Source organism: Ciconia boyciana, chromosome 21 (genome assembly GCF_034638445.1).
Source record: "Ciconia boyciana chromosome 21, ASM3463844v1, whole genome shotgun sequence".
Lineage (NCBI taxonomy): Eukaryota > Metazoa > Chordata > Aves > Ciconiiformes > Ciconiidae > Ciconia > Ciconia boyciana.
The window spans coordinates 144,198-170,112 of record NC_132954.1 but is presented as its reverse complement, the minus strand read 5'-3'; the positions used below and the strand labels follow the sequence as shown (position 1 = coordinate 170,112).

General features: G+C 43.7%; 2 protein-coding genes across 4 annotated transcripts in view; one reads left to right on the top strand and one right to left on the bottom strand.

The window, feature by feature from the left end:
- Nucleotides 1–7,596, top strand: part of LUZP1 (leucine zipper protein 1) — a 44,627-nt gene extending 37,031 nt beyond the window's left edge. Inside the window, exons 3-5 of one of the 2 annotated variants that reach the window (XR_012046017.1) lie at nucleotides 836–1,000; nucleotides 2,586–3,610; nucleotides 4,795–7,596. Coding sequence is in view for 1 of the 2 variants with exons in the window: in XM_072885433.1 (XP_072741534.1) it covers nucleotides 836–1,000; nucleotides 2,586–2,624 (204 nt within the window). In the remaining variant the exon portion in view is untranslated. Of the gene's footprint in view, nucleotides 1–835; nucleotides 1,001–2,585 lie in introns of both variants that reach the window. The other variant, XM_072885433.1, reaches the window with a different exon arrangement.
- Nucleotides 7,597–17,730: 10,134 nt separating this feature from the next.
- KDM1A (lysine demethylase 1A) overlaps nucleotides 17,731–25,915 on the bottom strand; it is a 44,653-nt gene continuing 36,468 nt past the window's right edge. For both annotated transcript variants that reach the window (XM_072885435.1, XM_072885436.1), the window contains 3 exons: nucleotides 22,444–22,571; nucleotides 19,240–19,386; nucleotides 17,731–18,078 (listed from right to left, as the gene is read on the bottom strand). In XM_072885435.1, the coding sequence (XP_072741536.1) occupies nucleotides 17,893–18,078; nucleotides 19,240–19,386; nucleotides 22,444–22,571 (461 nt within the window). In that variant the 3' untranslated portion in view covers nucleotides 17,731–17,892. The remainder of the gene's footprint in view (nucleotides 18,079–19,239; nucleotides 19,387–22,443; nucleotides 22,572–25,915) is intronic.

Below are 25,915 nucleotides of genomic sequence, written 5' to 3'. Positions count from 1 at the left end.
GCCCAGTAGCTGATTACGTTATTGCAATTGTAAGTAAGTTCAACATTGTAATGATTTGTTTTGTTTCTGATGTTGATGTGATGGTGCCTTACAGTGTGCTGGAACTTGTGGATAAGGAGGTTTTCCAGCCAGCAACAGCAAAAGCACTGCCATCTTCCCGGGGAGCTGGAGGGTGACAGGGACTCCTCATCCCCACGGCTCACAGCCAGGTGCAGCCTCAGTAAAAGAGACGGGTGCCCCAGCCAGCCCTAAGACAGACCATAGGTGTCTGAAACCCAGGGTATGATCCCATAAATGTCTCTGCAGACATTCAAGAAAGCATTAGTGAGTTTAAAAGTGCCATTTAGATGCCTATAGCAGGAAAACAGTGTAGGACACTGCCACATCACATCCTCATTGCCAAGAAAATGGGAGATTCAGGTTGCTGGCCACCCCCCACCCATGCTAGTTAAAACTCAGAGTTAATACTTTTAAGAAACTGCTTCAGTCACTAAACCATGGGATTTTCTGCTGATAGTCCCTCATGGATACAGGCACTCTGGGCACAGTGAGCCATGCAGGCTGAGCACAGATTTGTGCTCAGGTCACTCAGCTGAACAGAAGACTCTGCACCCATAACTTGGGTTAAAATTACTGGATGGTTTAAAAAAAAAAAATCTTTATGAAATAGCACGTAAGTGAGGACATGCCAGAGCTGGCCTGGTGGCCTGAGTCCTTCTTGCCAAAGGGACTCAAGCCATCACCTTGCACTGCAAATACAGAACCAGGAACCCAATGCTATTCCAGACCCCTTCACAGTCCCTGAGTCCCAACCCTCTTTATTTCCTTTGCACAGGATGAAAGCAAAGATTTCGTGCCCAGTTCCAGGAGAAAACAATACGGCTCTTCTGAGTACCTCTCACAGGTTGACACACCAGGGAAAAGGCCAGCCACCAAGATGGACCTGCAGGATCCTGAATCCAACCCCCATGCACCACTGGGTCTCCAAGTGGAGGAGCAGGTATGTGAGTTCAAGGACCATCCAGAAGAGAGAGTTACAAGGCAAGAAGCCAATATCTGAACTGACCTTCCAGTAACATAACTTAGAGAACTTGTCCAAAATGAATGTAAACCTTTTAGGAGAAATCCAGTCTTAAATTAGCACTGCCCAGAGGTGGAATGTCTACTGTATTGCTTCAGTAAATTATTCTACTCATTTCCTATACTGGTAAAAAAGTACTACATTATTTTTCTATTCTAAACTTGATTCAGCTAGCTTTATGGCTAAAAACATTCTCCAGGGAATAACAGGCACTGCATCTAGTCATCCTCTGGCACACATTGGACAGTCAGTGATGGAAAAAAAAATTTGGAGAGACAAAATCAGAGCCCCTGACTTACCTGCTTCAGCTGTCTGCTGCTACATACTTGCTGCTCTGCCTCCTAAAACACATCTTTCTGGACACACAAAGAAGTGGAAAATGGCCCACTATGACTTATTGCCTGAAATATGAAAAAAAACCATCCCCTGTATTCCAGCCTCTTCACAGGGGGCTCCCTTCAGAGGAGACAGGGGTCTGGGCAGACTTTAATTCCTAGGTGCACAGCCATGCTTATGTCTGTACAAAAGACGTTCTTTTTCTCCTGGCATTCTCTCTTTGCCTGCACAGCTGCCCAGAGCAAAGTGCATCTTCCCATTTATGGATCATCCACAGCAGGAAATATCTTAAGACCTCAAACCTGTTGTCAGTGTATCTTACTGGACGTGCACAGGAGTTCCTGAGTCTTGATGTGAGACCCAGCAGGACTGCAGCGAGGCAGCTGAGAGCACTACATAGGTGTACCTCTTGGTGAAGTTGCACAAAATTAAGGGCCCAGAGGGACATGGTCCCAGCTGAGCTTTGCAGACTGGCATTTAGAGATAGGTAAAGTTTGCAGTAGAGAGCAGTGAACTGACACTGTCCCTGTTGGTAGCTGAGGAAAGGGACATCACAGTGATGTTCTGTGTCACCAAGAGGTGTGACCCACAGTGACATTCATCTGGCCAGATGCAGACTCCTGTACCTGAGGCTGTGCTGTGCTTCCTTTGTCTGCACAGACTGGGTCAAATGACAAATAAAAACTTGGGTACAATCAGGTCCCTGTAACACACACCATCATTTGGATCTTCTGTCTTGCCCAGACCTCCGCCAACCATAACAGGAGCCTGAACACCTTGCACATGGAGATGTGTTCTGACATTAGATCAGCTCCATCTCCTCTGTGCTGTCAGGTGTTGTGCATCTCACTTGCCAGATCCACATGCCAGGTGTGGAAGTGGGTGTGGGGTACACTACAGCATAAAAAAAGATAATAGCCCCCACCTATGTGGGGCAGGGCTGGGTCATTCTGCTTTGAGCTTACTCCACTGTAAACTCTGACAGAGCCTGTATCTTCCACTGATCCTGCCACTGCCCTCTCCTGTCCCACCATCGGGCTAGGATCCTGATGGGCTTTGGGATGGCTTCCTAAGGGCAATCACGATACTCTTCCCCAGAGCAAAAATGCTGCCAGAGGCAGCTGCAGGTCCTGGCCAGTCTGTGATGCTGTGGGGTTGTCTCTTTCAGGGTGCTTCCCGTGCCTGCCGGACAACATCTCGGAGATAAGTTGTATTCCCTTCCACTCAATGAATATGCTGCACAGTGGAGCAAGAGGCAGGATAGTACCAAGCTCATGGGCATCACACCTGTTTGTAACCTCTCCAGAGGCTTCAGCTAGCCTGAAACCAGTTTTCTAATGCAATTTGCAAGGTACAGGAGCTTTACCAGTGAATTCTTTCTCTTCATTGCTGAAGAGGCAGCTGCAGAGACTTTGCTCAGGGGACTCCCACTTCTCATCTCTGTTCCTGCAATCTTAATCTCCTCCATAGGATGATATGTCTGTCTCCATATGGAAACCTTGACTGCATAGCCACTCTGAATGATGGTACTCCCTGGACTTCTTGTTAATCACTTGCATTTAGACAAGATCCCAGAAGTATTCTTGTGACTGTGGTCCACCAGCTCATGACAGCTGTCCTACACGGCTCCACAACTGAAAGCTTTCAGTTCCTAGTGAGAGTTTGCATTCTCCTTGTTGGCTTGGGTTGTGGTCACCTCAGTACCTGTGTTCCCAGCACCCTCTGTCTCTAGGCAGGAGGAAACTATTCCCCACTGGGTGCTTTACACATTAAGAGGAGAAAATGTTGTTTAGAAGCAGTTTCTTCCCTATTGCTGTCAGTCTCTGCAACAAGCTTTGCATGACCTACTTGTCACCAGCTGAGATCTCGCACCAAGAAGTCATCATCTGAGCCAAACCAACAGCAGTAAATGCAGCAGTGCAACTTCCTCCTGACTTGGACTGGGGTGCTTTTTTACCTGAAGCTTTATGTCCAGCACACTCTGCAGACAACAATTCTGCTGCTCGTTCTCAGCAGTTGAGCTCTAAGGGAAAAAGAAACAAGTGCTTTTCCTCGCAGACAAGCAGAATGTCCTTGTTCCTTCCAAAAACAGGGTGGAGACAGCAGGATTGGACCCTAAACTGAGCTCCAGTATGGCAGCCTCAGTCTGTGCCCCTCTTCAGGACCACCCCATCCGCAATGTCTGGGACCCAGGTATGGTCAGAGACTGCTTCAAATACAGAGGTACAGTTACCCTGTCAGTGCCCACAAGGCCGCCCAGTGCAGATGGCATCACTGTCAGGGGAGACACCACCCCCGCAGCTCCAAGAGGTGTTCAGGTGTTGGAGCAGCATCTGCCCTGAACAAGATGATGGCATCTGGCTCACACAGTCGGAGCTCCACCAGTCCTTCCTTTACATCCCACCACCCAGCTGTAGGGCTGGCCTACGGTTTTCCTGTCCCGTACACAAACACCACTGACCTCCCCAGTGCTTTCTTTTGCCTGTTGGAAACAGACACCCCTCTCTGCAGAGGGACAAGAACAATGCTGCAGAAGGGAAAAGGTCCCTTATCTGCTTTGGAGGTGCTGCGGGAACAGCTGCGACCCAGCAGGTCCCATGTCTGAGTTGCACCCCACACTCATTCTCACACCTCACCTTCCAGATGAGCAGCTACCACAGCAGTGCACATGTGACTATCCATACATGCATATCTCTCTGCCGTATCTCCTCCCTGTCCCTTGGAATTATACGCCTCAATTCTGAGAGGCAAGTGAATAAAAAAAAAACAGAGCTAGATGGAAAATATCCATGAAAACATTTATATAAAAAGGAAAGTCTTTCAATTACATAATTTTTTTCTTTTTAATAAAGATTGTTTGGAGGAAGGGAAAAATTATTTTTGAAAAAAAAGTGTTTCCTTTTGCAATTTTTAGATGGTTTCCCAAATTTATATTTTTAACCCTTCATTTTATTCTTTTATATTTCCTTACATGTATAAGTGTCAAGTTGCATAACAAAACAAAAAGATACTGCTTTTAAATTAGTAGTAAGTGGCAGCTCTAATAATCTTAAAATTAAATTCTATTAAAATATATCAACTGCTAGCTCTTACCGTTTCATGACATGGCAGTGCTAGTAGAGAATGGGATAAATATATCATCAAGTATAATGGGAAAAAAAATTTTAAACTCAAAATCCAAACTAAAAGTGAAAGAAACTGAAATTCTGAAGTTAAATTCAGGTTTCTGAAATACCTTCCCCCGTCCCAAGTTTATCAGGAAGTACTGAAAATTAGTGCATATTTTGCAATCTGAAACCACAATGGATTTTTTTTTTTTTTTAAAATGAGCTTGTGAAATTGCAATATCAACCCTGAGCACCCTGCTTTGCTCACAGGTTAACTGTATGGCAAGATCGCCACCACCACACAAAAAAAGACATTACTGAGATCAATTGCTTGAACAGCATCAGCTTCCCTTGCCTCGGCTTCCCTTGCCTCGTCGTGCAATCTTTGCAGGCTTTCCACAGCTGATAAACAGAATTGCAGCCTGACTGGAAGTGCCACATCTCAGCAGTGCTCTCATGGGGCTGGCTTGCTTGCTAGCCTCTGGATGCTACATTCTGACTCTTTGCGCCTTATTTTCATGTTAAAGAAAATATTTCCCTTCAAAACTAAATATGCTGCCTCAGGTCCTCTTCCATCCGTTGCACAGGAGATGCTGCTGCAAAAAACTCCTCCAAGCCAGTGCAGCTGCTCTGCAGCGAGTGGCCCAAATGCCTCCTGCAGTACCTGCTTGCTGAACCTGGGAGTTCGCATCTTGGAGGCATCTTGGCACATACCTGCCCCTTCAGACATCACAGTAATTATTTACCTCCATTTACATTCCCAAACCTGCTGCTAAGCAGCTCTCCAGCTGTATAATATATACCCAGTTACAGTATCTGTGGAAGAACTGCTGCTGACAACCCGCTTGGCATTGCAGTTCAGTCTCACAGACAAGCAGCATATTTAGGAGGGCCTCCCCCTGCCCCATTCACTGCTGCCCAGGACTTGCAGCTTAGTTTTACAAACAGCCAGACAGCACATATGCACTGAAGAGGACAAGGATCACCCTTTGAGCAGCGACTGTATGGCTTTCTTCCCAGTGATGAGCCCCATCCTGCTGCAGGGCAGTGTTCCACATCCCCCAGGACACTTGGGTGCCCGTACACATCCACCAGCCCTCTCCTTCTCATATTCTTGGCTTAGATCCAGCTTAGCATGGTGCTTCCAAAGCTCCTTCCAAGGGAACTGGTTTCATTCCTGTCCAGGAGAGCTCTGCATCCCTACGACATGATGTGCTGGGTTAACACAGGCTTCCCTGTACCTACCCATAAAACTCTGGCTTACTGATTGGCTTTTCAACTGCACAGCTCACCCTAATAACACAACCCCATGTCTGAAGTGCAAGGGAAAAACCACCGTCAGCAATAGCTGTTGGTTTTCCCCTTCTGTCAGCCAGGACCAGGCTTTTCCTTAGCCATGGGCAACCGGAAGGCTTCACCCTGCTGCTCAGCCAGCTCACAGTACACAGCAGGAGCCCCAGCTACTGACCCAGCAATGCAGCTCTTCTGGCACTGTCTGCTCTTCTCAGGTGCTTCTCACAGGTGACATCTCTCCTTTCTCCAGCTGCCTCGATCGTTTGTTCAATATTTTACAGCACATACCTTGAACTCTTGCTCTAGACTCAGTCTCACTGCTTGTAAATAATGAACGCAGATGTCAACTCAGTAACTGTACACTGGGATGTTTTTACCACAACCGAGATTAAATCTGAGAAAGAAAACCCTCCTTAAAATTGAAAGGGGCCATGTCCTCTAATCATGAGTGCAATAGGAGCTGATTGTATTATTAAACTTATAGCAATGACTTCAGGAAACACAATGTGTTTTACTCAAATTGCACACTTTTTTTGAACAGCTGTAAAATAGAGTATATGTGTAAATATTGCCATCACTGAAGAAGTATTTGTAATTTTAGCATATAAATATAACAGGCTTTTCAGTGGGCTTGATGATGCCACAAGGCTGCGCATCAAGCACTCGGGTAATTCCAAAGTTGTAAATGTATTTGCTGTACAGAGGAAGTGTGTCAGTGCTCGCTTCTCCCAAGGAAACTGAGACGCTGGTCCCTTTTGGAGAGCCAGTTGCTTTCCCCACAATGGCTGGCACCAGCCTGAGGGGGCCAGCAGCTTGCTGCTTCACAGAGCGGCTTCCTTTGTGTCCAGAAACACCACTGCAGAGCAACACCTCTCCAGCTGCTAGGGTAGCACAGAGGGGTGACAGCTTCACAGTGCAACTGCCAGTGCCGTGCATTGTCAAACTGCAGCTCACTGGACACAGACGAAGGGAGACCCGCAGTCCTGCAGACGGTACCTCCAGGAAAGGAAAAGGGCAGGAAGCACAGGGCAGGGTGGCGCACCTTGGTGCTTCAAGAGACACTTGACATGAGCAATTTCCTAGCTACAGATAGAAGCAATAGTCACGTTGGTGTCACCTCTAATAGTAGACCTCATCTCTGCCACCCTTGCACATCACTGGAGTGGTCAAAGCACTGCTCCAAGGCCAGCCTCCAGTGCACTGCTCTGTATGTGATGAAACATGAAGCCATTTTTTGCAGATGCCTCTGATGGCTGGTAACCTAAGGACCCAAAGGATCATCTTCCTAGGCTGTCCAGCATGCAGTGCAGGCTCCTGCCTTGGGGAAGCAGCACTCCAGGCTGCATGGAATGTATTTTTAAGAGAATAAATCTATTTTTTTGTATTTGCAGACATATATTTGGGTTGGGACAGCTTAGTTAGAAGACAAATAATGCAAGAAATCTTTTCATAATCACAGACTCATCCAAGTTAAGCAAATTTTCCAGGGTTACAGTATTGCCTATTTCCCTAAAACAAACTTTGTGTTCAATGGAGCTATCAGCACTGTTTCGCCCTCTCAAAACTCTCCCTGTCTCAGCATGCTCAATAGAGGGAAGCCAGCTCTTTCCTCCCCAGGCTGCCCATGCAGTGGATACAGATGGTGCTCACCTCCTTCCAGTTACACAGTGCTCTTAGTCTGCATGCCAAATGTAAACACACACTTTTATCTGCATGTCTCTCCTGACTCAAACACTGTCAGCTCTACAGTATATAACCAATAAAAACTCTTTTTACATGTTTGTGATGTGGTATTTATAGCTCCAGCTGAATCCCTGCACAGTGTCCATTACTCAGCAGTACTGATGCCCCTTGGTGAAGTGCTGAGGCAGCTCCAGTCTGCAGCACTGTGTGTTAGTGCTGAGTCCAACTACCTTGTTCTTGTTTTTTTGCCTGTATCCAGTCAGATCTCATACAGCCATTCCTAGGCTACATTTAAGGCACGGACAGTGTATACACATGTGGCAAATCAAGTTGAACACAGCCACTCTCCACTTAGACTGGATGACCTGGACTTGGCATTGCTGAGACCGGGTTGGAGGAAGGGTGTTCTTAGAGGGAAATGAGCCACCGCTTCATTAGATTTCCTTCACTCAGCCAGTATGGATTGTAATGGAAACAAGATCCATTGGCCATCTCCTGGAAGAAGCTGGAGGATACAGAGGTCGGTACAAGTAGCAAAGTCTCCTTCACAGTTCCTAACTTTCTGCAATATGCAGGTACAATTAGCAGCTGTCATATGCAGGACCAGCCCCTGTGACTATAACCACATCATTTGGAGAGAAGTATGTTGATTTGTAAGGGGCCCTGGGCACCACACTTTGTATTAGACAAAGCTCTTTTCCTTATATCTGGTTTATTCTATTTGATTGCAAAACTGGATGCATTTTCAGAAGCTCTATTAAATGGGTTATTGGTATTGACTGACATTTTAGGAGCCATCCATAGTTGTCACTTCAGCTGCTACTCTCTGGGTAGAGCTCATTAACTAGAGGTGAAGTCCTACAAACATTCCCTCTGTTAAACATTTGTCTAAGAAAACTGACTTTTGGTTTGGGTGATACCCCTTTCTATCCCAGTTCAAATAGGCAGCTATTGAACATCATTAAAGAGGTGGTTCTTCACCTCTTGACCATTACTGTAGCTACAACACAAATGCTGCCGTGTCTGGCTTACTAAGGACAGCAGAGATATGTAAACATGCAAGTGAAGAGTTATTGTCCATAGCTTCCACATCTGCTTGAATTCTCTCCCCTGCCAACAGCTTAAGGACATACCACAGGGTGGTTCTTTCCCTTGTGATTCACGGCCAGGCTCACCATGCCTACATGAGGACATTATAGTACGCATACTGGACTAATGGCCCACCTACCATAGCATTACTGCTTAGCCATGAAATGTCACTTTTTCTGAAGCCTTTTTTTACTCTGTTCTTTTTGATCAGTCACATCTACTTGCTTTGGTGGGTTTAAGTAGTCCTCATGTTGCCTACAAACAAGTGTACTCTTTTACTACTCCAGCTGCAAACCTTTCTGCTTTAGTTGTACCTGTGAGAAGGTTGCTGCTGTAAATCATCTTTATTGGTGAGATTTTGAGCCAGATCATGTATGCTGCCCAGGCCCAGATCAAGCATTGCTTCTCCCGTGGGTTCCTGATCAGCTACTCACAAAGCTCTAAGTAGTGTCTTACTGTGGCATCACATCCAAAGCATTTACCCAAGCTACAGAGGTAGCTGACAGCTCCCCTTAACTGTGTTTTCTGACCTTGCAAACTGATCTGCTTACCACCACTCCTACCAGAAAACCAGTCCTAATGCTCACTACCCTTGTAGCCAGGTAAGGGAGCACCCACCCGCCTCTGGAGCCAGTCCCACTGATCTTTGGATGCCTTTAGCGTGCAGCATCGCTTTTCACTGGCACAGGGCATGCTGCCTGTTACCCAGCTATTCGTGTTCCCACCAACAGCCTTCCTTCCATCAGCTTCGTGGTGCGCTTATCCTTGTTACTATCTTTATTAACATGCTTTTTCATCCAAGGCATCTGAAGCCCAGACTTATTTCCTTGCTTTTGGCATTTGCACAGATGGACATACACAATTGTTTTCATGTTCTCTGCATTCAACTTGAACTGGAATTCTGTGTAGCTGTCATGAGGTTACAGAAACAAGGTTTAAGGATATGTAGACCCTTCAGTCCCCAAAGACATCTTCTCTGTTACACACTATCCAAGCACACAGATGGCACAAAGTCAGGCACAGCAGCCACAGCTATTTCCCTTCAAAAACACCACCAGCTAAAGCGGCCGTATTTTGTATCACTTGGTGGCCTAGACATCACAGTGAAGGGAAGGTCTCTGTTCCTTCTCCTCAGCTTGCTGAGGACTCAAGCCAACATCTGTCAGGCCTCAGAAGACCAGGGTAAAGCAAGTGGGGAGCAGGGTGGAAGGCACCCTCCTGCTGAAGCAGCCATGGCACAAGCAAGAACGCAGCTGGGTCAGGAGGAAATAAATGAACAAGTAGGAGGCTGAGACTGAGGCTTTGCCATTGCAGAGCTCAGCTGGGAGGAGAATCGCCTAACTTGGTCCAAAGCCTCCCTGGACTCATCTGCACTAGCTCCGCTCCAAGCTAGGACTTCAAGGCGAAGATGCATCATGTGGCTTCGATTCACAGACCGTGACCCTATTGCCTCCCTACACCACAAACAAAGGCAAACATTTCCCTCCAGCCCCCTAACCGGATGGTCACAGCCAAACTGCCTCCCTGGGGCCAGCCAAACACCTTCCTTCATCCCTAGCGGTACTCCCTGACTCAGGCACTCAGGACTCCCCTTATCTTCTTTAAAAACCACAATGTTATTGGGAGCACAAGCTGTTTCCTCCTGCACAGGAAGCCCCAACGCTGGCTGTTCAGTGAACATATTTGATATTAACTCTTACTGCCCCAGACTGGGGCCCAGCACTGCTCTCACTTCTCTGCTGCACCATGGGTAATGCCTCTGCATACTTGGGGCTAATCACCCCAGTTATGGTGCCGTGGAGAATAAGCCAACATCCTCCTAGCAATAACAGAACTAGGCCTGGATTAGCCATAAAGTTGAAGCCATTAACTTCAAGCTCCCATCCAGGATACTGCTATGGTGCATCCAACAAAGCTGGGATTGTACAGGATACAATGAAATAAAAACAAGTAGGCTGAGCATGACAACCAGAGGGAGATGAAGGCTAGGACAAGATCATCCCTTACAGTTTCCTTCATGAAACATCTGCACTACTTCAGTGTTCTCAGCTGGAGTTTTTCCAGGTACCTTCAGGCCCACCAAGATCTTACCAGCTGCAGCCCTTCCAGGCCAAATTCCAGGACCTCCCTTCAGGAGCATCTTGGCTATCCTGTCTCCTCAAATGGACCAGCTACCTCCAGAACTGCGACGAGTTGCCAATAAATGGGAATTGTTTTCTTCAAAAGCTGCAGCATCTCAGCAGCTTCTGAAAACAGGTGCAGTGCCCAAACTCTTCACATTTCAACTACAAGGGAACGCTGGGTGGATCGTACCGACCAGGACACCCTGAAGCCTAGGTAAATAACGTCCTAAATACTTATCCACTCAAAAACCATGTTACCTCCTGTGCTGACCCAAACCACACTGCACACTGGAGCATCGCAGGAGCATACTGCATAGAGTACTGAGGAGATGGTGAGATTTCCGGCCCCTCTGGGCTAAGAGGCACACATAAAACATCAGGTAGGGCATAAGGCTTAATGAAGGCAAATGGAGTACACCGAGTACTCCAGTCACACTCAATTCTAAATTACATCCTCCATCATTGACAGCTACAGAAAAAGTTGGCTTCTGTTGCTGAACAGGAATTCAGTAGTCTGATATATACATTGCTAGTTGCAGTAGTATTTTTTCACACTTACCTGAGACTACCAAGCTGAAGTATCCTCAGTGAATCAGGAAAAAGCATTCAAACTGAGCAGTTTGACAAGCTTTACACGTTAGTCAGAACTGAGGATATGATTCTGTGAGCGAGGAAAAGTTACTAAGGACAGGAGTATGTTGTCCAAACATCAGTTCTAACTCTGCCCAAGAACCTGAGATTGGAGACACTTCTGTCCTATAACAGTGGATCACGGCTGAGACTTGAACCTCCCCATGCATTAAGCCATGAGCACACAAGGCTTAACAAAAAACCTGGAAAAAGGTATGTGGGACTATGAGGAAGAAAAAGGGTAAGTATTGAGTACATGGAGTACTTATGTCATACAGCACCTAGGTTAGTAATTTCCATTTTCAGGTGGTTGTGGTCGACATGTCTGTTCTAACCTTGGGTAACTTCAAATACAATTCCACACAGCTGGGTTGGCAGGCCAAGATATCTCTGTCTTTTAAGCGTGAAGTTGAAAAAACAGGTCATCTACCCTTGTTCAAGTGAAATAGCCTTAGTTATTGGGGTGTGGCGATACAGTGTCTAGAGAAAGAGAACAACAGAATAACAGTAAGCAGAAGGCCCTTCACAGAAAGGTGTAATTAACACTACATTGATGGGGACCAACAAACAATTTAATAAAACAGAGATCCAAAGTTTTGGTCCTCTGAGACAGCAGATGCCCAAGCATAGGATATATCCAAAGCAGTTTCTGTGAGAGTGGAAAGCTGCAAGCTGGGTCTGGAACATGGAAGTGGTAAATGGAAACCATCTTCAGAAGGTCTTTGAGCTGACGGTATATAACTGCACTAACAATACCTGAGGTCTGCAAGTGTGGCACATTTGGCCACATACTAGTAAGAAAGATTTGGATGTAAGTCCCGCATTACCAGAACTCAAAGCCTTAATTAACAGACTCAAATGTCCTGAAACTATTTGGACACAGGAACATAATTAGTTTCTCTAGAGAAGTGCGGCTGGAGGGAGTCTAGACAACTAGTGCAGAAGAAATGTATAAGGTTAGTGGAGATGAACTCCACCCTGAGTAGATATTTCAAACATTATCATAATTCTTTCTGCAAAATCTTCCATGAAATGTCTTTGCACATCTTTTCTTTGGCAGTAGTCCGAAGTTTGCACTTACTTGTGCAGCCGAGTCCACCTCTAATACTTTGATAGAGCATGAACATGACAAGTGATTTCTTCAGCTCAACAGCACTTCTGGATGCTTGTAAACAAGTTACCCCGCTGCTATTTTTTTGCTTGTTATTTTATGAAGCGTGTACTAAAGCAGACTATTTACATGAGAAACTACAAAAATTACTCTGAGTAGATCAGCGCAAGAACAGGCACATTAATAATATCATTGAAGCAAGGCCAGTCCAGATGTCAGCTTTCCTTACTGATTCACCAGGCAAGACACAGAAAGGTTGAACCTATAGCTACAGTGAAAATATGTGCCTGTTTTGTGTTTCTTTGAAGCATGGTCACACTTCATATGACTGAAAGGCTCCCAGCACCACATCACCACAGTCTTTGGTTGGCTGGAAATGGGGAAGAACCATGTGTGATAGCGAATTTGGTCAGCTACTCTGCCCTGTATCTATGTGCACACGTAAGAATGTGATGAAGCTGCACACACAGAAGTGCAGGACTGTGAATCCCAGGCTGCACTCCTGACATGAATATTTGCATTGGGTATTTTATGCATTCCTCAGCCTCTGTGACTGATGTTTTCCAGGAATCAGCAAAGCTGGAAAAAACTAATTTTAAGACAATTTGTTCTTTGGAAAAGACACATTCCATGACTGATATGCACAGGTAATTAAAGGGATGCTTTCACTCTCCATGGACCTTCTAAAGGTGACTTCTTGTGGGTTTTTTGGGTATTTATCCAGCTGATGCTGGTAACACCCAGAGCATAAGGCCTGGAAGCATGCCAATAGTTCTGTAATATCTGTGTGCTTTGGGGAAGAATGTCAGTGTAAGCATTTCCTGTAAGTTTCAATATCCCTTCCAAATGAACAAAAAATTGCACCTTCAGAAATTAGATACATTGGAAATTGCAAAAAATCATTGTAAGAGCAGCAAACTTGAAAACAAACCAGCCCATGGCATCTACCTCTCCTTGGTAAACATTTCTGGGAAAAGTAACTCATGGAATTATCACCACCTTTAAAAAAGAATCTGAAGTATACAAATAAATTAAGTTTAGTCACCTCACTTTATGGAGCCACTTCATAGCTTAAAGGCTACAAGGTTAACTCGGAGCACCTTCTTGAGCCTAGTACCCTCAGCTGAATTTTAGAAATACAGCGAGAGACCTAATCAGATGAAAAGATCCATAATAAAAAAAGAAACTGAAGCATCCTAGCGAAGTTGTTCCTCTAGGTTTATGATCCAGTCAATTACTAAGATAACAAAACAGGGAGAACCCATCCTTTGCAATTGATTTCCACTACATGCAAGACTACAGTGAATATTCTCAATTCCATACAAAGATTGAACACAAAGACCCTGAGCTAACAGCAGTTTATGGCAAAGTAGATGCTAGGACCTGGCAAAAACACAGGCATCTGGAGAACTGAGAAATACAAATCTTCCTGCAGATTCACCCCATCCAAAATCTGACTAGTGAATGCATGCATTCACTCAGGATTCCGAACCCCATGGCAGATTACTGTGGTCCTTCATCTTCAGTACAGAAAGGGAAGTCCAACTAGGGAGAACATTTTTCTTTCCAAAATGGGCACCAACCGGTTTTGTTGTCAGAAATGCAATTCACCTGCCCATGGAGTAGAGCGAGAAGTGGCAAGCCCCTGAGAATAGGTGGAAAGATAGACTACAGAGGGTGCAACCAGACTTGATCACAAGGTGGTGTGACTGTGCCCAGCAGCCTCAAATCTGTGATAGAGGTCATCCATGATCTGCTGAAACAGATCAGGCAATCCCTACAGGGAAGTTAGGGCAAGCAGACAGCAGCAAGGGGAAGAATGGCTACACCATGGGGAAGGATGCCAAGATGAAGAGGACCTGGTGACCCATTTTGTTACAATGCCATCTCCTGCTCAGTATGTCACAGTGGTAGGAAGACTGCACTGGCAGCACTTAAATAGGACCAGCCATTATGGGTCAGACCAAAGGTCCATCTAACAGACCCTGGCACAGGGAGCAGAGCGCAACATGCTCCTAAACATACACTGATAGTCTGGACTTGGAGCCACCATTTGAGGCACAGCAGAAGGCACCCCTGGGATGACAGGAACAGCAGGGCAAGAGCTGCTAACTGCTGGGAGAGTACCTGCTTGAGGAGCACTTTGCAGCACTACACACTGGTAGTGCTGCAAAGAGCGTGAGACCATCCTGCTCCTGGACAAACAATGGAAGTTTCACCATGTGGCCTGGCAGAGCTGAATCCCAACACTAAGTTGACTTATCACTACGTGCTCAGGCCACCTTTTCCAGGTCTGCAAGCTCCAGCTGGCCTTGGGGTGATACCACTTCCCCCCAAGATCCCCCCTCCATCCCAGCAATTCCACAGGATACAACCAGAACAAAGGGAGAAGTCTTTGACCTTCACCAAACCACTGTTCCCCTCTGCTTAGGGTGCACCAATGCCACTGACCGCGAGAAACTGGGCCATGCAGGGCAGGAGCTGCAGCACAGCAGGTCTGAGGTGTCCAGCAACTTGCTGCACAGCCTTATCTGTGTCTTCGCTGAGCCTCAAACACCCCTAAGAGCTTAAAGTACTCTGCGCTGCTCACTCTCTAATACCTACTAGGCCTTGTTAGCAGAGACTGGCTGAGGAATAAGTCCAGAGACCCCAGAGATAACGGAGAGGGCAGGGTGCAGTAGGCCACAGATCATGGTCTTCATCTTCCAGTGAAGACCCTGAAAGCAACGAACAGGCTACATCAAATCACAGGGCCTCCTCGTCTCTCCTGGCATTCCCATTCCTTTGCTCATGCCCATCACCACCATCAGCTAACACCCACCAACTCCTTGCACACCTTCAAAAAGGGTGGGAACTGTCAGGGCTTCATCTCCATCTTCTTATTTCAGTGGTCACCATAGTTTTCAGATGTCTTTTTGAAAAGGCAAACAGGACCGTCTGGTTGTCAGGTGAAAGATTAGCTCCACTCAGTCAAACCAAGGGCAATGTGCAAAAGGAAGCTTGTTTACATTGAATGTCTTCAACAAGTTACTGCGTGTTGACAGAATTAGCCTGCTGAATAATCTGCTAAATCTCAGTCAGAACAAACATAAAGCAGAACAAAGCAGCTGAAAGTAACATTAATAGGCTGATGGAGAAGTGGCTTGATATTTGTCTGGAAAAGACACCATTGGTCTCTGTTAAGTTGAGGACTATTTTGTTTTCCAGTCGGCCAGGAGTGTTTTCCTGAGTTTTTGACACTTTGCTAGAGCAAGTGGGATGACAGTCCTCACGGTGAGAGACAGCACCATCACTAATCCCAATAGCAAACCACCCCACAAATATGGAGACCCACAGAGGCTGGAAGCCTGGTTACAGAACTTAGCACCCTGGTACAGAATAGAACCCCAATTCTCAGATCCTCTTCCCATCTTCAGTCAGACTAGCCAAGAGACTAGATCAGCTGTTGGTGGATTTTACAGGCCTGTCACACCTCTCATCCCGGAACAGGATTTCTCTGGGTAGTGGTGCTGATAGGCTTTTACCTGAACATAAGGCAGGGAGTCTTGAGTCTCAAATTACTCTCTATTTACTCTCAGTCACCACCTGGACACCTCTCCTTGATGCCCTGCTGGGCTTCCAATTCCTGCCCCACTTCAGTGGCAGTTTTCTAACCAACCATCACAAAGCCTGTCTTGTTCCCTGGAAGGGAAAGCGAGGATGAGTAGTGTTGCTGAGGAGCATCCCTTTCAATAAAGGGCTCAAGTAGCAACAACATTTGCAAAGTTAGAGATAGGAGGAAAGCAACACTAATTTAGACAGAGGCTGGGGAAAGAGGGTCCCCCTGACACCAAATCCAGCCACTTCAAATGGGCTTAGTCCTTGTCACCTCAAGTCTGTGCCCCCTGACAGGCTATTACCCTGCCACGTCAGAGCCCTCTCCTTTCTCACAGCTTGTCAAAAGGACTGCCTATGGAGATACACCCTCACAGACTTCAACATCTAATCAGAAAGCAACCAGAAGATAACAGACATAGTCAGGAGGAAGAATGATTTCCAGCTACTAAGAATGAGACACAATAAAACAGTAGAAGCAATGATGCTAGAAGATGGAGGGTCTGTGGCCAAAGACAACACAGCTAGCTATAAACAAGTAGAGGCTGCAGTCATGGTTGTGTGTGTATTTTCTTCAGGAAGAAGTGTGGGCAATGTAATTGTAGAGGGATGAGCATGGAACAAGAGGAGGTACCGGTCCTCTAGCAGAACAGGAGGTGCAAGGACAGAAGGAAGTTGGGACAGAATGCACATGTACAGACATGGGGTGAGAGAGGGAGAACAGAAAAACTGAAAAGTAGAAAAAACAGTGTGGACAGAGACCATGGTTAGATGAGACAGAAGTAAACTGTAGAAAGAGGAGGATGAGAAAAGTTGGAAGAAATAAGAAAAGTCTAATGCTACATGGGGAAAGCAGGAGAGGGAAAAAGGACCTAAAGGTTTAAATAAGACTGCTCTGTGCAATGAAAGGAAGGCTTTATGTGCTGAATTAATAAGAAGGAAAATATTTGGAAAAGTGGCCAAACTGAAGTGATTTTCAGAAGCATACCAATAGCAGCTGCAACATCATCTCATCAACCTTGCAGAAATGAAACCAACAGGTACACAGAGTGCCGACCTGCAGTGGGCAGAAGTCAAGAGACTAGGTCCTTCAGCCAACTTACTGTCTAGGCAACTGTTTCTATAGAAACAAATACAACTAACATTTCTAGTTTTTAACTTACAAATATCCAGTTCTGATGATCTCTTTTGTTGAAAGTATTTAACAAAGCAGTGTGCTTAGCACACTCTTAGTAATACCAGCTTTCCTTCTAAAACAGGATGCATATGGTGTAGCAGCCAATGGACCATTTTGGAGAGGTGTGATTTGCTGTTACTGGTAGGGAAACAGTTGCACCAAATTCTCAAATACCAGATAAGAATAGAATTAGTCAAAAAATATTATTCTTCAAAACAAAACAATAAAAAAACCACCACCAACAACAAAGAAGTTTACATACATTCTACACTAAGCTACTATTTGTAGCAACCAGCTTCTAGAGAGCCTTGTGCAATTACCAAATTGTAAATACACGTATAGGTAGAAAAAAACCCTAAAAAACCTCCAGCTATAAGCTTAACTTTCAAAAAGTATCTGCAGTCAAAAAAGTCCCTGACCAGCTTGGTAGTAAAGGATTTTGCGTACACTGACACTTCAAACAACTGTAAGGGATTTTGTAAAAGGATGCCAAGCCAAAAATTAGGTAAGTTTTTGTAAGGCCATTCTAATGAAGTATTATACAGTAACTCATGGCTGAGTCCTTTCAGCAGATACTGTTACAGACTACGTTAATATCTTCATCCCAAAGAGTCGACAACAGCAGCACTGTGGTCTTGGCACTCCTCTTCTGATACCTTCTACTTTTCTTACATGCTGGTAGCTTGTTGTGGAGGGACCCCAGGCGTAGGCTGGCGAGGCAAAGTATACATGGCCCCAAGAAACTGGTCTGCAATGCGACCGGCTTCTCTCAGTCCACTCAGTAAAGCACCATGAACAGTTGCAGGGTAGTTGCGAATTGTATGTTCTCCCGCAAAAAACAGGCGAGGAATGGGCTGGGGGGGAACAGAGAACACTGTTAAGGCTTGTTCATGTTCTTTCAGATTCTGCAGCAAACAGATACTTTAAGAATAATATTAAAAGTCCTCTAATCACACCACAGTCTCCATTAACATGAAGGTGGTGCATATAAAATAGTGTATATTAAAAATATTTTAACCTGTCCTACAAATTACCAATAAAATCTTTATATACACCTTTCGTTTCACAGGAAGGTTTCATGTTTGTAACAACTGTAATATGAGGAAATATTTTGCAATTATTTGCCAATATCTTTGCTTTGATACAAAGATAATAAATCTCTACTTGAAAAACAATACTTTCAGAACCACATAAGTAGGGGAGATTCACATCCCTAGCTGTATACCGAAAAAGCATTCAAATGCTGTATCTACAACTCTACAGCAAAACTGTTAAACACGTTTAAGAAGAATGATGGTTTCTGAGCCTGGGACATGAACTCTAGCACAGTAAGCAAACAAAAGCTTCAGCAATTCACTTAAATTAGCAGTTTCTCTTTAAACTGAGACCTAAAACAACTATTGACAGTATAACAAAAAGTAGGAGAAAAACAGACTTTCACATATTATACTCTGCAGAGAATCATTTTATCCATAGCTATGTTCATTAATGACTTGTATCACCAGAAAAAGAACCTAAATAAAACCAAACCCATACATCCTTCTCTGCTAGTGCTTTCAGAATGGCTATTGCTTTCAAAACTTTATCTTCTCAAAGTGAACTGGAGATGACTTATGCCTTCATTGTGTTCGCTGCCAGTTTGGGAGAGACCTTTTGATTCCTGTTCCTCTCACTCTGGCCTTCACCCTCTTTCAAATCACTACAATTCACTTAAATATGGTGATGAACAACATAAATATGGAGTATGAAACACAATAAATGTATAATATTATAATACTCTGTTCAGACATTACCAAATCGACTTTCTGAATAAAAACATGCTTTTTCTACTAAACAAATGACACCAAACCTGGGAAGGCAGAATTCATGGATGGAAAACTGAATTATTTTACAAGTTCTAATAATTCATCAGAAGATGCATGTTATCTGAACTTGTGTTTAGATATGTATGCAAATTACTTAGAAAAATCATCCTGGTTTGAGGTTTTTCTAAAATGAATTGAGCCACCTCTCACCTGAGGAGCACCTGGAATGGCTGGCCCTGGAGTAATTGGCTGAGCCATCAAATCATAGTCATTTCCAGAAGATCCAGCTGCTACATAGGAGTATGATCCCCGGGCCCAGGGGTCAGCACGCCAGCGGGACACCACAGTCTCTTTAGGCTGAGACAACACAGAAACTTCAGTTGTTGACACAGTACAAGTTCTACAGTTAGTGCAAAATACAAAAGATGCAAATTGCAAGAATAAAAGACACACAGTCCTTAGGCTAACCTTAATGGTGGAACTCCAAGTTTATATTCCGTGATAACACATACTAAGGTAAATAACTTGTCTTTGGTGGCAATACCTTAATTCTTTCCAGTGTTACCAGAACCTACTGCACATAGCTTCTGCACTGGAACTCAAACTTTGTAGTCAGCTGTACATGCATGCTATGTACTGTTTGCTCTGTTTCTTCTCCTATTATCAACATAATGACGATGCACACTTCCTACTCCTTTACTTTCTTTCAGCCACGGCTCATCTGAGTATCTCTTCTGATTTGACTATGATATAGGCCTATGTAAGGTCTGTAACTCATCCGAGAAAACGACTGCGTGAAGGGCACCTGCACAAACACGTATATTTCTCCAATCTATCTGGTTTGCCAACGTAATGGTCATGATGAAAGATATTCCACTGAAAGATGCAACAGTGAGAGCATCACCAGGACTCAAACCAGTACCACTCTAAGGCATGACAGCAGTCAAGAGAAAATGGGACATCTTCATAACCTTGCAGACATTGAAAAGTGATGGGTGTGAATCTTAAAATAGCCCAGACTCTGTCCAAATGCGTAACTGAGTTTTAACAGGAATCATACCCTGTAAAAATGCAAACATCAAGACAGGAATCTCATCTCCTCTCCTTGGGCACGAAGATATTTCATGGAATTGTTCCCACTTGAACAGACCTTCCCACAAAGGAAGAGAAAGAGGCTCTATCTGGCAAGGGTGTTATTCAGAAACCAGTCCAGCAGGCACCATACCACATCATGGCAAGGGAAGTATCCTGGACCCCAACCCCACCAGACCTGAGATGATCTCCCTGAGGCTGGCCTCAGCTGGACTATATTTGATGCCTTCTGCTGAGTCTGTGGAAAGGCCACAGAGGACTGTGGCCATGTTCCAAGGTGTAAGACACCACTGGGGGTTGGAGACCACATTTCCCAATATGGTCTGATGACTTAATTGAGAAAATTCCTCACCACAACCTTCAGCACCTTTTTATCCAAAAGGTAAGAAACTGAGTGATGAGCCAGCCCTCATATATTGACTGCTTCCTGAGAAAAAAGTAACCTCACATTTCCCTCCTTGTTGGATGGAGACCACTGTGACAGCACTGTATGTTATCACATGTATGTCTGACAAAGAAAACTTTGAGGCATTTAATAAATTTTGAAATTCTCTCTAGTAATCACATGAAGCATTGCAGTCTAACAGGGAATAAAGCCAGATAGAAATGTTACTTCATTGAGGTAGTTTTGAAGGTATGGCTAACCCAGACACAATTGTAGAGCAGAATATGAAAGTACTGGTTCCCCAATACTGAGACTGCACCAGTCCAAACAGCAACTGTGGTGTTCATGTGCCCACACCCCCACATATGGGTATGAGTCAACTTTTATTTTCATCCTGACAAGCAAACGCTGTAATTAGAATTCCCTATGAACAAGGAGAGGGATGGTTAGAGGATAAAACACATACTACAACAGTAGTACAAAACTGGAATCCTACTCTACAGAGGACATGGAGCTTGCAGAGGTTAGTTGCACAGCAAGGCTGAAAAAGTTTCCATGTGTTGAAGAACAGCAGGGGTAAAAAGTGGTTATATCTATCTTCGGGAAATGAAAACCAAACAAGAAAGAGAAAATAAGACAGTTACAAGAAGCAGCACAAGAACGAGGAGGATGGCTCACATTCCAATGAAGTGTTGCTTTTGTTTAAGTTTTCTGCTTCCCTGTTTTTCCCTTCCTCTTGGTTCACTCTAGAGTGACATCTACACACTATACGATTTCTACAGCACCTGTAGACAGGAGAGCTCAGAGAGAGAGCTCATTAGGAAGTGAAATTGTCCTCTGGCAGTTCAGAGAAGGAGCTGTGGATTTATCAGAAAGGCAAGCCTGGGGTTTCCTTCTCTTGTGTTCTCCAGTCTGAGAGGTAAAATTCAAGTCATTGAGCATTTCCAAAATATCAGATCCACTCATTTATTAAAAATCCATGCTTACAGTCAGCTGTGAGGATTTGTCCATCATATAGATAGCAGTAAAATACTGGGGATGATAAAGCTGTGTTCAAAAAAAGAGCTCTACAACTATTCTACAATAAAGATGACAAAGTGAATCTATTCCTCGCATGAAATACCAAGCAAGTAAACAGTCCAATTTACGCCTGGCCAAATGCTCAGAGAAGACCGGTATATTAAAGTTACCATATATTTTTTCTATTACTTTACTATATAGAAATCCCAGTGGAGCAGAGCTATTTATTTACAACCAATGCCATTTGTAAGAACTGCTTCCATGCTGCCTGTTAGGAGAACAGACCAAGTATTCAACTAAGTCACACACACTGTAGGTTGAACAGCTATAAGACTTTTCAAATCGATGTCCTAAAGACACAAGCTTCTTTTTTTTTTTTTTTGAGTAATATTAAAGTATTTTCTAAGCTCCCCCTTCACTAACCATTCCTTTTACACTTATTGTGCCTAAATAACCGTTGGATAGCTGCACAGGGAACTGATCCAGATTAAAGATTGCCTTTACTCCCTTCCTCCCCCTTCAGTTATTTTCCAGCCAAACTAGTTTCTTTGTGGAGTTCACTGGTCAAGAGCTTTACTATACTTTAGAGAAGGTGCAGAACATGGCAGGAAGTATCTAAGCAGTGCTGTCACTACCCATGGACAGCTCTGCTGTAACCCCAGAAATGTAAAAGGTAGAAAATTAACTGAAGTATTTGACACTCTGGAAAAGTCTTACTCGGTCTAAGACAATCTTCTCCAAACAAACAAACAAACCCAACAATCAAAAAACTCCAAACAACCCCTCCTCCCCAAAAACCCTGAACGACCAAAAGGTGGTACATATACCAAACAGCTCAATACTGCGGCCAAGCTACTGAGAATTGTAGTACTTCCTGAAGTACAGAGAAGTTACCCAAAGATGCTGTCTGTACTAACCTGTGGCACAGCGCTGCTACCAAATATGCCTTTGAGGATGGCAAGGCACCGTCCAACAATGACATCATCACTGATATTTTCCATGATCCCTGCTGCTTCTCCTGCTACCAAGGCCAACAAAATTGGTGCTGGGGGGGGGGGGGGGGGGCGCCGGGGAAGGAGAGAGAAAAAACAATTGAATTATTGAAATCGAACATTTTAATCAGACAAGTTGGACTTGAATAGGCGTGGATCTGCAGCTAAGTCATGAGGTTAAAAACTAAACAAACCCAACAAAAGTAGTCCTAAATCTTCCACCATCATGTCAAATCACCAAACGGAAAATGAATTAATATATGCTATGGTACCATTTAGAATTATCAAGAGAACTGATGTACTAAAAATTAAATACACACATTAGGAAGTACAGCATGCAGAACAAAGGAAAGGTTTTCTTTAGTGAAGACATCACTTGTTTGACATAGGAGTTTCCACTAGGATTTAACAGTCATCTGTGCTACATTTAAGGGAACTCAATACCTTCCAAACAATCTAATTTAGGTACGATTAACATCAGCATAGCAGTTAAGTTACCTGTATAAGTACTTCCCTCATACAAAGTATCTAGATTTCTTCATTACCAATGCACATTCACATTAAATAATCTCAATGGAGTGGAAACTATGAACAATAGAACAATATCCAGAAAAGCAGCAATTCTCAGAAGAATTTTTGGAATATCTGTCAAAAGGACAGATATTAAATAACTCAGCTGCCCATGTGATGCTGTGGTGAAGAGTGTTAATGTGATTATAGGATATACAAACAAATAGATACGGTCATTTTACCTCTGACCAGCTATGGTAAGACGAACCATACATTTTTGGTAGTCACAAATTCAAGGAAAACCTTAGGTAAGTATTGAAGAGCTACCAAAATAACCCAATGGCAAGAAACATGCATTTACAAGAAGTGACTCAGACCTGAGCACGGTTACTTAATGAAAACTCTCTCAGTTGATCTTTCTCCTCCTGGAGATATTTATGAACTCCTAAATTTAGCAAAGGAAACACTACAGCTAGAAACAGATGTCAAGCATATTGAAACAGGAAATAAAGTCCTTGTTAAAAATTTGGCTTTAACTTTTGTACAGGTTTCAAAAATGATTAGTGAATTCCTTATATCCTGGTATATTCTGAGATCTCCTGGTATACATTCCCATCAAGTTACTGCTCTTTAAAGAAAACTGACTGAAGTTCAGTTGCAATATACAGGCTGGAAGACCCAATAATATATTCTGGTTAAAAACAAAAGTATTTGAAATTCTGAAGAAGTTAGACTAGTAAGGCTGTTATTACTACAAAGATAATTACACTACTCAAGATACAATTAAGACACCTCAATATGCAGGACCTCTGGGACTAGAAGCAGTTTATTAGACAAAAAAGATACAAGATTGCTCCTCTAGTTAAACTCAATTTTCTGAAAGATTAAGCCTAGTCTTTCAAACAATTGAAGGAAAGAACAAAAAACTGGTTTCCTATCATCCATAGGCATTGGGAATTTTTTTTTAATAATTTCAGCAGCAAAGTTTTTTCTAGTTTGCCATCCTTGACACAATGAGATCCCTGAACTCTTCAGCAATTATTCAGTCAACACATTTTTTCTTGATGGAACAACTACATATTCAAAACACAGCTTCCAGTGAATTTGTTCATTAAACTTGTATTCAGACAACCCCTAAATATTTTTATGGAAATCCTGCCTTTCCAGGCACGAGACCCTGTTTTGTAAGCATTTTTATCCAGACCTGAAAATGTTATTCAGTCACCTGGATTAATTCAGAACTGTAACAGCAAGCCACAAGGCTGTAGCAGAACAGTGACTATTTTGCTATGCAAATACCCAACTGCTGCTCAGAAAAGCTTCCTGCATGATGAGCATGTGTCACTGCTCCACAAAAAATTCTCTCCTTGAGGCAGTGATGTTTACAGAGCCTTGATACCAAACAGGAAGCAGAGAACGTGGTTTAGCCAGAGATGAGTGAGTAACCACAAAACTATGACAAAGGGCCTCATCTTTTTCATCACGTCTCTAGGAAAAACAGAAGAGCCAGGCAAGAAAACAGAGACTGAAATGTCATTGGACTTCCAGAAAACACTGAGCGTTTCTGACAGGAGTTCCTCTGCCCTGTGCTGATGGAGTCTCTCCATTTTAAAGTGTGTCTACACAGCTACAACAATAATCCAACAGCATGGTGGAGCAAGAGGCACCAACAGCACAGGCCAGCTGCTCCGGGACATGAAGCGTTCCTGAGGCTACACATTTTCTCAGCAGTCATTACCTGAACTACACTTAAACCACTAGGAGGATTCCTATCTGAGCTAAAACAGGTCACCCAACAGGAGTACAAACATGTGCAGTCTTTTCATCTGAGTTTCATTCCATTCACCCACCTATCTCTAAACACTTCTCAGAGACCAGTTGGTCTCTGCCAACACAAGACCTTTAAAGAACTTCCACAGAGCTGATAACAGCAGGTGCTGTGATACTTCTAGTTTTTTTGTTTCTGGATTAATAATTGATCTCCCATCTGTTCAGTTTAAATAGTCTCTGCCCAAAATGCTATGGCTACAGAAATAGAGAATATGACAGAAATAAGTAACAGCTTCACAAGTTCAGTCAGGTCTGCTTTAGTATTTCACAGTGTAATCACGTTAACTGCCACCTAACTATCCACGAGAAATGGTAATTGATTTTTTCAATTTCAGCCATCTGACTTGTGCTTTAGCATAGCATTTTATTGCATTTCTATTTTGCTTCTGTGCGCTCTGCCTATTTTCATGAGAAGGAAGGTTTTACATCTAGCAGCAGAACCTTTGTGAGTGAGATGGTCCTTCCATCTAAACCAAAACACCAACGCTACTTGTTAAGTATGTAATAGAGCCATCTTAAAGCCACAAAAGCAGATACACGAACAGCCTTGTTATCCAAGGCTCATTACTTGTATTTCTCCAGTCAAGTCTTATAAAACATTTTAACAATTAATACCCTAGAAAGGCACCTTCCTTGTGCAGCGATTTTCTCCAGTTAAAAGAAAAATCTGGCCTGCCCATGATAGAGTGGAAGAAAACCCACTGGTACTTTAAACAGTCATCTGCAATAAAAATAACTCATTTAATATTGCTCACTGTATATACACCTTTGCTTTTAGTATGGTAAATGGCAATGAACAAAACCAGTATGCTTACTGAAAATATCTTCTGACAACCTCTTGTGGCAGACAACAGCTGCAGATAAAACAAAACTACTAATGGCAAAGTCCAGCTGTAGAAACAGGCAGAGCAATACCTTTTGCCTAGTTAAGCATTTTCTAAAGAGGAGTTCTAAAATTATCTGTCAGTCTGAGACCCACGGTCTACAGTCACAGCTGCTTTGCTGCTCAAAACGGGAAACAAGGTCACCCATTCAACAAACTGGAGACACCACAGCT